Genomic DNA, 13,272 nt, shown 5'->3' on the forward strand with positions numbered 1-13,272 from the left:
TTGGAAATTGCTGTGAGGACTGTAAGTTAGGAAGATCGTGTGAATAAGGAGTGAATAGCTGTGAATTCAAAGGTGACAGGTAAGTGGTTGGTGAGGTGACTTCGATCACAAGTCTGACCCTTCCACCGCACCTATCTATTTGAAGGAAGTGGGGGGCTAGGGGAGTTAGCAGTGTCAGTCTTGCTTGTTGCGCTTCAAACTGTGTGTTGGGGGTGATGAACATCTTGGCGCCAGCCATGTACACAAGCGGTTGATTATGAGAATCAAAATGGTCATTGAGGAAGGAAAACTTGCGATATAGTGATTGGTCAGTGTAGAACCCCAGAGCCAAGTAGATGGAGGAGAGCAGAGGAGTTGAAAGAAGCCTTATTGAGGCAAAAGCAAGAGGGGTAGATTAAGTCGGAGTGAGAAAAATAGGCAGGGCCTCTTTTGTGGAATGCTCAAGTACTGCCAGAAGATGGGCAGAAAAGGGAGAGTTGAGTAGGGAATCCCCATGAGAAAGGTAGGAAGAAGGTATTGACTAAGAGGATAAGAGTGCTTAAGTCCATAGCAAGGATTGTGACTGTGCGTGGGAACTGGGTCAAAGTTCACCAACATCTAGATACAGGTGAGAGAGTTAACTGGCGACAATAAAAATATAAATTACAGGGACAATAGTGACCAGGAATATATTTTACATTGTTACGGTGAATGGCCGTGTGTTTTCCTTCGGTGGCAAGCACGTCCCACCTGGTGATGCAAGAAAACGGTACACCGAAGAATTCCAGAGGACCGGGGGCGAGGGGGCAGGGCAGTACTAGCCGACCAACGCAGTATGCAGTCCACTGATCCCTTAATGGGACTGAAGCATGACAATGGAGACTTGTGAGCGAGCCAGGTTGTCGGAAGGTGCAGCACAGATCTGTATACTGATATGTAGTTGCCCCAATAGTTATTTTGGTGGTCTCATTTCCTCAGACAAGAAGGTTCAAGATTTTGGAAGCTATCAGGAATATGAAGCTTGGAAAAGAAACCTTGTGCACTTTTCTTGCTGAAGCTTTCTTGGGGTACAATGGTAGTAGTGAGTCTCGCTGACATTTCTTCTGATAAATGTATTCTTTTTAAAACTACACATTAGTTCAGATTCCCACTTCTATATTGCTGTTTTCTGCATTGTGAAACAGGCAGGTTAGACATGGTGGGTCGAAGTGTTGTTAGCTAGTTTTGTATTGCAAGTTGGTGCAATGGAAATATGCAACTGCATGGATAACTGTGTTACCTTGTAGGTGCTTTCATGATCCACGTATTCCTGCTCTGAATACTAATATATTGTCTGTTTTTGTGATTCAGGCCACAGAATCTGACTTGGGTGCGTTCTGTGCTGCTGACATCGAGGCACTGTCTTCTCATCAACACATTGAATTTCTGGCACTGTTGCTTCTTGAGGTAACTTTCATCAATCATAACACCTATCTGTTCTCCTTTGTCTTTTCAGGACTGTCCATTTAAGAAATGTATAAAACACACATTTATTTGTTTTATTTTATTGTGCATTTTTATGGCGCCTATGGTGACGAATTAACTACCCGGGCACCAGTGGTCTAGGGATGAATATCAGTTTCTAAACCACCAATCAGCCCCACACCCCTAGTACAGCAAAGGGATCCAAACAGATTATAATTTACTTGCGTTTCCAAACCTTGTTCATATTTTGGTAACCTGGACGGAATGGCAGGCCTATCTCGGCAAGGTCGTGGATTGTTGGTTGGTTGCAACACAGCAAAAATACAATTAACCAATGGTAAAAGGGTCTGTCCAGTCAAGGTTGTATAAAAAATCTACTTTATTATTACAAAAGACAGTTCTAGCACACTACAAAATACAGGCCACCCTGTAAAGGAACACAGAGGACAGACAGTTTCACGAAAGAAAGGGATGCACTCTGGGTACTGACAGGAGGGTAGTCGGTAAAGCAATCAGTCTTAAGTGTTCAAGGTTATTTGGTTTTCACACCAAGGGGTCGTAAATATCACTAGGGGCCTTCGGAGAAGGACCAGGGCGACAAAACCACAATGTACCTGGTGCTTGAGATGATCTTGATGCTCGACAGCTTCGAGTCGGTTCCAGGACGCTTTGCAGCTCCTGCAACAGACTTCAAAACGGGAGACATCTGCAGGTATCAGGCGGCAGGCAGTTCGGCAAGCAAGGTTGGATGGACGGCTGTAGCCCGGCCTACCCGGCTGCTCGGGGTCAAGAATCATTGTCTCTGTGCTGGTTGGTGGATCTGGAAAACTGGTCGAGGCATCTTAGACTGCTTTAGCGACAGCAGCGTGAGAACAGTCAGTGGTGCAGCCGGTCGCGGTTCGAGGGCTTGACTGCATCGCAAATGTCCTTAAAAGATGGACTCTGGCTGATGCTTGTTGTGGTGGTATGCCTAGCTTTTCCGCAGGGCTGGTGGCGTCCTTTAATGCGGGCAGCCCAAAGCTGAGGAGTGTTTGCAGGCAACAGCCTTGTCCTTTGTTCAGAGACTCTCTGGCACTTCCCATCTAGGATGCTTGCTGGCAGAACCTAGCAGGGGCACGCTGTGTGCTGGCTGGGTACCAGTTCTGGAGCTGCTGGACGGGTTCTCTAAGTCAGTATCTACCTCTGTTCCCTAGGAGATGTTTAGGGGAGGAATCTTGCTTCCCTCTTGGAAATCCTGGTTTTCCTTCACTGGCGGAAGCTGTAAGGCAGACTGCTCCTTCAGCCAGGGTCCAAATGAGTCCTCCTTTCTTCTTTCGAAGTCGTCAGATCTGCCAAAAGAGGGGCTCAATCCTCTTTTAAAGCCAAATGGGCCCCAGTGATTGGTGCAGGCTAAACCTACCTTAATGAACCAATCCTGGTCCCCACCAACAATCTTCTGTTATGCGCCAGGTCATAACCAGAGTGATTGTGGAACAGGAAAGGTAAGGGGTGACAATGTGTACTACGTAGTCCCACCCATCTTCCTGTCTGTTGTGGATCAAAGTGTCTCTCTGGTTATTTGAGCTGTCTGTGACTCCTGAGCAAAGCGCAGGTCTCCGTTGAAGTGTGTGGCAAGAACAGAATGTCTCCATCAAATCAATACTTCTTCCCTCTGAAAGGGGGTTCCCTGCAGAGGTTGCCTAATGTAAACATTTGTCTCAGACATGACATTCACTGCCCTTCATACAGAGGGGTGGGAGCTAGCTTCAAGCTGGCACATTGCATATCAAAAAGGTGTTTGGGTTGCCTGCCCTTTGTTAGTTCTTCGCCCTCTTCGCAGGCCTGCTTCAATTAACTCTCATAAGTATGCGCTGCCACCACACAGAACTTAACAATAGGCAGTTCAGATCCATGGAGCCTCTGATATTTATATTAGGCTGGCCATGGCCGGAGGAAGGTGTTGCTTTCCCCCTTCTTGAGATGCTTTGATGTACCCGTGGCTGTCACATTCCAGCTAAACATGACAGGGGGACAGCGCTGGTATGCTGTGTCTCCCAGAATACACTGGACTATGTGTTTGTTGTGCAGTGAGCATTGGGAAATTTGTGCGGGTTAGCCCAACACATTTTCTGAGGTTGATCTCCCATCATTCTATTTCTTGCAAAAATGTTAAACTCAGGCGAGTGCACACTCCCTGTGCGGATGGTCGAATTCCTCACACCTATACACAAGGGTTTCCAGGTGCCAGTGATGATGAAAGTGGCCGTCCATGTATGTTTAAGGGCAAAGGTGACAATTGTGAATTGACTGTCAGAGAAGTGCTACTACACTTTGGTTATTGCACTGAAAGGGGCCACCGTCTACCATTGGCAGAGGTATTTTATTTATTTATATTTATATAGCGCGCAAGCAGCCCAAGGGCATTGAGGCGCTGATACTTGCAAGAATTTAGTTACACAGGTACAGGCATGGTAGCGGTCGTTGATACATTATGGATATTACAGAACATCATACTGTTGTTACAGACATTGCACTTGGTCATTGTGTTACAATTTATGCGTTGGGTCATGTGGTGAGTATTCATGCTAGTGTGCGAGGCCTTATGTGAAGAGGATGGTTTTCATAGCTTTGCGGAAAGTGGTGAGGGAGGCCTCACCTCGGATCGTGGGAGGTAGGGCATTCCAGTGAATGGGTGCGAGATTGGGGAAACTGAATCCGCCCGCTCTGGCTTTTTTTACTAGTGGCACAGAGAGCATGTTGCTTTACGGTGATCTAGTTGGCCTGGTAGTGGAGACGGGGTAGGCAGGAGCAGTGAGGTGAATGCACTTGTGGGTCAGTGTCAGAGCTTTAAAGACTATCCTTTCCTTTATTGGGAGCCAGTTGGCTAGTTTCCTGGCCTCAGAAATGTGTTCTCTTTTGGCAATTTCTTGGGCTGCACGGAGAGCATTGTTTTGTATGACTTGTAGTCTCTCTAGGTTTTTATTGGAGGTTCCTAGAAAGAGTACATTGCAGTAGTCTAGCCTAGAGCCGGTGATGGCTCTGGCAATGTTGGTGCAGTTCTCTTTGGAGAGAAAGGGTCTGACTGCGTTGATAAGTTTAGCATGATATGCAGCTGTGGAGGCTATTGCATTGACTTGTCTGTCAATGGATAGGCTGCAATCCAGGTAGACTCCAAGAGTTTTGACAGAATCTGAGACAGGAATTTTAATGGTGTCGATGGTGAAGTGGCTGAATTGTGAGTCTAGGTTTTTTAGCATGTCAGGGGAACCTACCAGGAGGAGTTCAGTCTTGTCGGAGTTGAGGCATAGTCCATTGTCTGCCATCCAGGCTTGGATGGTGTTGTATAGGTTGTTGAGGGTCAAGGAGTCGGTGTCATAGTTACCAGTGAGGGTGAGGAGGATCTGTGCATCGTCGGCGTAGTTGTGTAGGAGATGCCCATAGCGTCGAGTATGAGGAAGAGGGGTCGTGTGAAAATGTTGTAGAGGGTGGGGGAGAGGCAAGAGCCTTGGGGCACACCACAGAGTATGATGATTGGTGAGGCGGAGGCTAGGTCGGAGAATACTTGCATGGTTCTGTCTTGTAAGAAGGAAGTGATCCATGCTGTGGCCTCTGGGGAAAATATGGCAGTGGAGGAAAGGTGGCGGCATAGGACGTCATGATCTACGAGGTCGAAAGCCGTGGATAAGTCAACGAGTAGGAGAAGTGCTGGTTTACCTATGTCTCTAGCGTCGTCCATCTGGTTTTTCAGGTCAAGAATGGCGGTTTCAGTCCCGTGGCTGGGGCGGAAACCAAATTGGCGGAGTCCAAGGAGTTTATTTTCTTCAATGAAGTGCTGAACCTGCAGGTAGGCTGCTTTGTCCAGTATTTTGAGGAGGAATGGGACAGTGGTGATAGGTCTGTAGTTGTGGGGGGGGTCGAGAGTTTGTTTTTTAAGAGAGGGCGCACCCAAGCTTCCTTGAGGGAGATGGGAACTTTTCCTGTGGTAAAGGAGGCATTAACGAAGACTGTCAGGAAGGGAGCTAGCGCGTCAGTGCAGTATTTGATAATGGGGGCTGGGCATCCCTTTACATTCTGAGGGTTTGATGTTCCTCATTATGTTGATTTCTTTTTCCTGAATGGGTTTGAAGGAGAAAGGTTGGGGGGGGGGGTCCGGGTCAGGTGGTGGGACAGGGATGTGTTTATTCGGTAGGGCTTCTTTGGTGGCTCGTATTTTGTTTTTGAGGAGGCTCAATTTGGTTTGCATGGCATTTTCTATGTCATCACACCAGGTTTTGTCTTTAGTGAAATTCTGGGGGGCGGGAGTGGGTGTCTCGAGCTCCCTAAAAATGGCAAAGATTTATTTTGTGCTAGGTTGAGTTTCGGATATTCTGGATTCAAAAGATTTGGCCTTTGCTTGGGTGATTGCCTTTTTGTATTTGATGGATTGAGCTTTAAAGATCATTTTATCTTTGTCAGTTTGGGACGTTTGCCACTGTGTGAGTGCAGCCTTTTTCTCATTGCGGAGAGTAAGGAGGTCCGGGGTGAACCATGAGTTGGAGTGGGTAGTGGGTTTGGATTTGCGGGGTTTGAGAGGGGCATTGGAGGTGATGGCTGCTTTGATGGCAGTATAATAGCTGTCGCAAGAGTTTCTGGGTCTGTGGAGAAAGGTGGTCCGAAGGCTGGGCCTTGGAGGAAGGGTGGTAGCCTTGCCTTTGTGAGCTGGTGGGAGCTTCTGTCGAGGCAGGGTGTGAGGGGCTGGGGTGGGGTTTAGTGGGGGAGCTAGTGGTGAGGATCCTAAAGGTGATGATCAGACCATGGGGTGGGAGTGTTTCCGGTGATGAGTGGGCAGTTATGCTGTGCGATCCAGTCCAGAGTTCTGCTCTGGGGGTGAGTTGGGCTAAATATGGTGTTCTTGTAGCCCAGAGCCTTGAGGGCTGAGTCAAGGGATTTGGCTGCTAGGTCCTTACTATCCTGGAGACCTAGGTTGACATCCCCAAGGAGAATGGCTTTAGACTGTTTTTTGAGGTTGTCAGAGAGGAGGTGAATGAGAGAGGCTTGACAATCTCCTGTTGGGCCTGGAGGGTGGTAGATAGTGTGCACAGTAATTGTGCAGTGGGGAGAGAGGGTTATTTTGACTTGGAGGTAGTCGCTGTTGTTGTGCAGGGATTTCTCTACCTTTCTGATAGAGAGGCAATCTCTTGCAATAATTGCTACACCTCCACCTTTAGAGAGTTGATCTTGCCTGGTGATAGAATAGCCAGGGGGTAGGGCGAGGGAGAGTGTAGGGCCGGAGGCCTCATGTAACCAGGTTTCTGAGATCATGAGCAAGTCGAGGTCATGGGTGGTGAGGAGGTTGTGGATGTCTAGAGCATGAGTATTGATGGACCTAGCATTAATCATGGCACATTTCAGATGGGGTTCAGAGGCGTCTGTGGGGGAGTTCGTGGGGGGGGGTGAGGTGGGCACCACATGTACAGCAACATTTGGATCATATAGGTGGTGACAGACTGTGAGGGAAAACTGCAGTATGAGCTCAGTGGTACATGGAACATGGAAGCTTGATGTCATGGAACAAATGTGCTGTTGTCATTAGGAGTGGCAATTAGGTAAAGGATGGAGTAACAGGGCGTGATGCTATGGGAAGTGAAATAATTGCATATAACTTAGTTAAATATAATGCTGTTTACCCGTTTAATCACATCTACCTGGAGGGAAAAGTCATGTAAAAAAGCCGATATAAGCAGGGGTGGAAGTTTATGTTAAAGATACTTATACCGCGCACATTCACCAACAGAATTGGTCCCGGGGCACTCAAAAAGAGTGGAACTACATTTTCCGCTGTACACCCTCTTTTCTAGTCACCCACCATCCGCACCTCTTAAGGACCATTGCCATAGACTAAAGCCATCCACCCTTTATTTACACACGGCTGTGCTTACAGCAATTTCACATTTATTGAGTTTAAATGCATTAGGCAAACGCTGATCACTATGGTGACATGGGAATGGGCTTTATGTCAAAAGCAGGCTACTAAAAGAAATAAAAGCAGGCCAGCCTGCGAGATAGCTCTGTGGTATCTGAAATGAGAGATGTTCCCAGGTTCGGACTGACCTATAGGGCAATGCCTGAACCAAAAACACAAAATGCTAGTGTGGGCAAGTTTTATGTGGGCCATCTTAGATTCTGACAGCAGGCCTCCAGCGGCCCCATCACCCTCGGGCTTGGCGGCACAGGGTGGATTCAGTCCACTCCCCTTGGGAGCGGTTCCGGGCCTCAGGGTCCAGGCGGGTGGTCCCTGCAGGGCTATCTTTATGCTATCCAGCCAATCGGATACCGTTCACACGTGCCCCGGCGCTTTGAGCAGGACTGAAGACCCACTGTGTCAGAGGGCCATGTTCCCTCTCGTGACCTGGCAGCCTGTGAGGACCGTTTTTCGAACGCTTTCTTCTGCCTCTGCACTCTCTGCAGATGGTGGGTTTCCTCAAGTATCTAATTAAGGAGGTGGTCCCCCAATTGGTGCCCCCAAGTCCCCCTCATTTGGCCCCTCCACCCGTTCCACTGGGAGTTCTGGTACCCCAGTACTGCAGCCCGTGGCTGGTCCGGGGCCTGCTCCACTGCCACCAATACCTCCATCCTTGCTGCAGACAGCAGTCGTTCTGTAGCCTTCCCTGGCAGCGGACCGGCCCCCCCCCCCCTCTGGCTCTGCTGCTGCAGGACCCGGACTCCCCTCTGCCCAACACAAATGGGGGTGGGATGACGATGGCTCACAGCAAGAGGAGCCTCAAGGCATTTCATGACTGTTTTAAGGGCCTTGCAGAGTTTTTGGGGGGTACCCATCCTGAACAACCTGGGGTGCTGACGGAGATCTTGGTCTTGGCCTCACGCCACACTCCGCTCGGGAATTCCTCTGCAAAAGGATGTCCTTTCATTGGTCAGGCAGGTTTGGGAGAATCCTCTGGTCAATGCTCAGGTGAACAAAATGCTCGATGGCTGTTTTCGGCTTCTGGAGGGGGGGAACCAGTGCTCCTTGCATCCCACCCACAGCCTCACTCTTCAGCCGTTGCGGCTCTGTTCTTATATTCAAATTCTTCTTCGTCTTCTGCCGCCAGTGCCGCCTCCAACTGCTTGTCTAAAGAGGACAAGGCGCTCAAGTCTCTCAGAAAGAGATGCTTCCTCAACTCTGGTCTTCATCTAGGCCAGGGCAATGCCGAGACCATCCTCGCTGCAGTGAACCAGAAATTGTGGCGTGAGATTGAGGACTTTCTCCCATGCTGCCTATGAAGAGTCAGGCCTCCTTCAACGCAGGTCTTGCGGAGGCGCATGTGGTTGTGCAGGATCTTATGGAGTCCACATTCACCCATATTGACACGGCCAACAGGGGCCTCTGCTTGGCTGTCGAGATGAGGGGGACAGCATGGATGCATGCTACAAAGGTTTCCTCGGACGTGGAGGATAGGATTCTCGATCTCCCCTTCGAGGGAACAGATCTGTTCCATTCGTCAACAAGCTAACAAAAAAGAAGATATCCACCCAGTTTGCAAAGTCGTCAGCGATCTTAACGAAGCAAGGGCAGAAGTCCTTTCCACAAGGTCAGGGCAGTTTGGACTTTAAGCCGTGCTCCTTCAGTGCTTCAAGGGGTTTTGCGACAGGAGAACTTTCCAGCCAGACACACCCTGCGCGGGGCAGTGGAGCACCCAGACCCAACCAAACTGGCTCTCGGCCTGATCAGCAGACATTTCAATCCTCGCTGTTCTCTGAAAAAAACTTGGAGATCATACGGGAGGCCGTCCACACTAGGAGTAAGTGGACCAGGTTCTGTCACTGGGCTCGGGGTGTGGATCTTGAGCCCCCTCTCATGATGTCTGGACAGTGTGTTGTCTTTTTCTGTGCATCTGGCCTGTCCAGGGTTTCCTGGTGGATACTTGCCGCACTTAGTTGGTGGCCATCAATGCGTAAAAGAACTCAACCGATCTGACTTTCTCAGCGGCCAACCCGGTGGTGAAGGCCCACCCCAAGGGTTTATCCATACTTTTCCAACCTGTGCATAGGCCACATTCGATCTGAGATGGGAATGTGGTTCTCGCCGCCTTAGTGTAAACCTTTGGAACACATGGCATTGGTCGACATCAGGTGGGTCATGCTTAAAGCAGTTCTGCTGGCGGCTCTCATCTCTGCATGTAGAATCAACGAGCTGCAGACGCTGTCATCCTGTGAACCCTTTACGACTTTTCACAGTGACAAGGTGATCCTGTGTATGCTTGCCTGTGTTCTTCCCAAATCCACAGTCGGAGGTAGAAAGAGTGTTGGACTCCCCTTATCTTTGAAGAGGGCTTCAGTTCTATCTCTCCCAGACGAGACTCTTCTGGAATTCAGAAGCTTTGTTGATCATATTTGGGGGCCTGGCTCCCTGTCCTCCAAGGCCTCCATTGCCTGTTGGATGGTGTAGGCCATTTCAGAGGCTTCGGTAAGACGGTGCCGTGGGTATCCATGCTCACGCTGTTCGGGCCAAGGATATTGATGTCGCGTTTCAGAGGCACGCTTCTTGGGAAGTCATCTTGGGCCACTCCGTCCTCTTTCTGTAAGCATATTTCTCTGACTACCAATTCCAAACGAGATGCAGAGTTTGGTCAGGCAGTTCTGAGAAACCTTTTCGCTTCTACCTAGGTTTGAGTTATGTGTTACATCTCCACCCAGTTGTCTTGTTTCGGTGGAATCCCCCACAAGGAAGGAGGAAAGTGGATGGGACCTATGAGTAATTAAAGTTACTCACAGTAGTGAGAGGAGTCTTAGTTGCCTTTCCTCCATAAGTCCCACCCACCTTCCCGGGTAAGTATGCCAGGGACTAAAATTGTCATTACAGGCGGGTTTACAAGCGTCTGATTTGTCAAAGGGGACTGGGGTGAGGCACCAGAGGGCAGGGCCTCGGGGGCGTTCCTACACCCGGGGCTGTGCCCATGCACGCTATACTAAATTTAAAGGTGTAGCTCATATTTTTCACTACCAAAGGTTCCGGTACGGTCCCCATGTTTTGGGGGGCGCCCACAACGATTGAGCAAAGTGGACTAAGTACTATGAGTACTCTAGTCACTACGGTCAATAACTTTAATTATTCTTGAAAGCCAAACAACATATTTCTACCAACTAGAGCTGAGAAGATATGCGGTCAAGTGCCTAGTGTGTTGGTTGCACTGAACTCCTTGCTTCACCACTTGACTAAAGTGTGTGGCCCTGAGCAAACAATTTGATCACACTGAGTCTTATCTGTCAACATTAGAAGTGATTCAGTTCACAGTGCACAGGATTAAAACATAGCCGCACTCGTGTCGTTCAATGTACAGTAAATAACAATGACTATATATTGCACGTCACAAAGGTTTTTATGTCTTTGCTTATTACAACTTTTCATGATGCTTTTTCCTGGGGAACCCCCCCCCCCCCCTCGATTATCAAAGACTCCTGTCCTTCACTGTGATGTCATTTCTGTGATGCCACTTCCGGTGATGTCAATACATATGCAATAAAATGGAGTCCTGCAAGTCTTGGGCTGCTCAAGCCCTTGCAAACCCTTGCAAATCCTACAACCAGCAGAAGCTTCACTAAGAGTTACTTCGTGATGGGCCTGGGCCTCCACTGGTGGGAGAGGGTTTAGTGGTTGGGCCAGGGCCTGCACTTGTTGGCTGTACTGAGACTGAATTGGTGATGGGGGAGTGAAACTTGGGGGCGTTAAATGAGAATGCCTGAGTAATGGAGCTGAATTGGGGATTACTGACAGATGTGACCTGCACTGGGGTGGGCATTGATGAACATGCTCTTACAGAGGGGACTACACCAAGTAGTGGTAAAGGCCTGCACAAAGAGCTGCTCTCAAATTTCCCAAGTGATAAGGGGAATGCATGGGCTGGATCTTCATCGAGGACTGGAGGGATGGGGCCTGCAATGAGGATAACGTGAGTTATAGGGCCTGCCTAGGGGGGCTACACTTAGTGCTATTGAGTACTAAGGGGCTGAAACTGCATTGAGGATTCTTAAATGATGGGGGCCTGAGGTTGAGGGTGCTTGGAGCATTAGTGAGTGGTGAGGACTTTCACTGAGAAGTACTGTGAGATGGGGTTCAACTGATGATTATCGACAGATGGTAGGCCTGCACTCGGAACTCCTGATTACTGGGGCCCTGCTGTGGGAGTTGGGTGATGCACTAAGCAGTGACAAGCATATGCACTGAAATGTATTGAGTGATGAGGGGTATGCACCAAGTGGGAAATGCACTGAGGGTTATATCTAATACAAATACAACACAATCTAAGTCAATATATTAATACAATCTAATACAAATACAAAATACAAATATAAAATGTGGGGCTTGAGTCTGCACTGAACATTTCTGGGTGATGAGGGGTATGCACCAGGTGGGAAGTGCACTGAGGATTGAAAAATGTGGGGCTTGAGTCTGCACTGAGCATTTCTGACTTACTGCAGAGCTGCATAATGAGCTAGAATGCAGATTACCTTACTGCTGCACCTATTATGGTAGCTTTACTTAGTGATGGGGTGGGGGGTACTGTGATAGGATTGCAGAGTGATGTGGGTCTCCACAGAGGGGTACAGAGATACTGGAAGCTGTGCTGAGAAATGCTAATTGATAAGGTGTACACTGGGGTGTTGCACTTTTGCACTGGGGCATCTACTGAGCGATGGTGCTTCCCTGATTGTTACTAACTGATGGCGAGTCTGCATTAAGGAATATAGTGATGGTGACCTCAACTGAGAATTACTGAGTGATGGGGGTCCTGCACTTGGGGATCTTGGGGGTACTGGACTGCAGGGATTAAAGCGATGGGGTCCTCGACCTGCATTTGTGTGCTGCCCTGATTATACTGAAAGATGGGCAGCTATCAGGGCGTGGGGTGATACTGAGTGATATGGGAGGCTTCACTGAGATGTGATGATGGTTGAGGGCCTTGCACTGGGAAGCTGGACTGAGCACACTGATTGAGGTGGGGCCTGAATTGGGAGGTTCTGCATTGAGAATGACTGATTGATGGGGACTCAATTGAGGGTTACTGAATGATGCAGGGTATGTGCTGGAGGTATGCACTGGGGATTACAGGCTGTTGGTTGTCTTCATGGCAGCTGTTGCTACACTGAGAATTAAGGAGTGGAGGCACTAATACTGAGAACAAATGATTGGTGGGGGACATAGGATTACATATGATGGGGGCCTGCTCCCGAGGGGCTGCACTGGAAATTGCTGAGTGATGGGCAGGGTGCTTAATGAGATGCATTTCCAGAATCAACCCAGTGGTTATATTTTAAGGAGCTGTCCTATTCTGTTGAACAGGAAAGGCCAAATTATATCAAGGTAGTGTGACTGAGAAGTAATTCTTACCCTTGGGAGATTGGGGTTCAGTTAAGCACATTCAGTGCCATCTTAATAATTCAAGTTGGGCAAATTGTATAAATCTAAAGTAATATTAGGCCTTGCATAAACTCTCGCGGGTGAGCAAACTACCACACATTCACTATTAACATATGTACATTCACCTCACTGAGTGATGAGGCCTCAGTGGGAGCGGAAGGGTCAGGCAGTGAGAACATGTATGTGATGGAGGCTTGTACTGTGAATTACTGAGCAATGGGAGCTTGCACTCAAGCCTGCACAGAATTAAGTTATGAGACCTGCAGTACTGGGTGATGGTGGGGCCTGCATAGGGATGATGCAGCGATATTCGGAGTGGGGAGACCATACACTGAGGGATTGAGGCTGTCTTGAGATTTTCTGAGTGAGGTGGGCCTATAATGGGGGCTCCACTAAGGATTAACGTGTGCTAGGGGGCTGCACTGAGGATTAGAGCGGTGGGGCCTGCACTAGGT

General features: G+C 48.8%; 1 protein-coding gene across 1 annotated transcript in view; it reads left to right on the forward strand.

The window, feature by feature from the left end:
* Positions 1–13,272, forward strand: part of LTA4H (leukotriene A4 hydrolase) — a 590,002-nt gene that overhangs the window by 482,359 nt on the left and 94,371 nt on the right. Inside the window, exon 16 of the mRNA XM_069629348.1 lies at positions 1,330–1,425. Coding sequence (XP_069485449.1) covers positions 1,330–1,425 — 96 coding nt within the window. The remainder of the gene's footprint in view (positions 1–1,329; positions 1,426–13,272) is intronic.

The sequence above is a fragment of the Ambystoma mexicanum genome, chromosome 12 (genome assembly GCF_040938575.1).
Source record: "Ambystoma mexicanum isolate Mex_15411 chromosome 12, UKY_AmexF1_1, whole genome shotgun sequence".
Taxonomy (NCBI): domain Eukaryota; kingdom Metazoa; phylum Chordata; class Amphibia; order Caudata; family Ambystomatidae; genus Ambystoma; species Ambystoma mexicanum.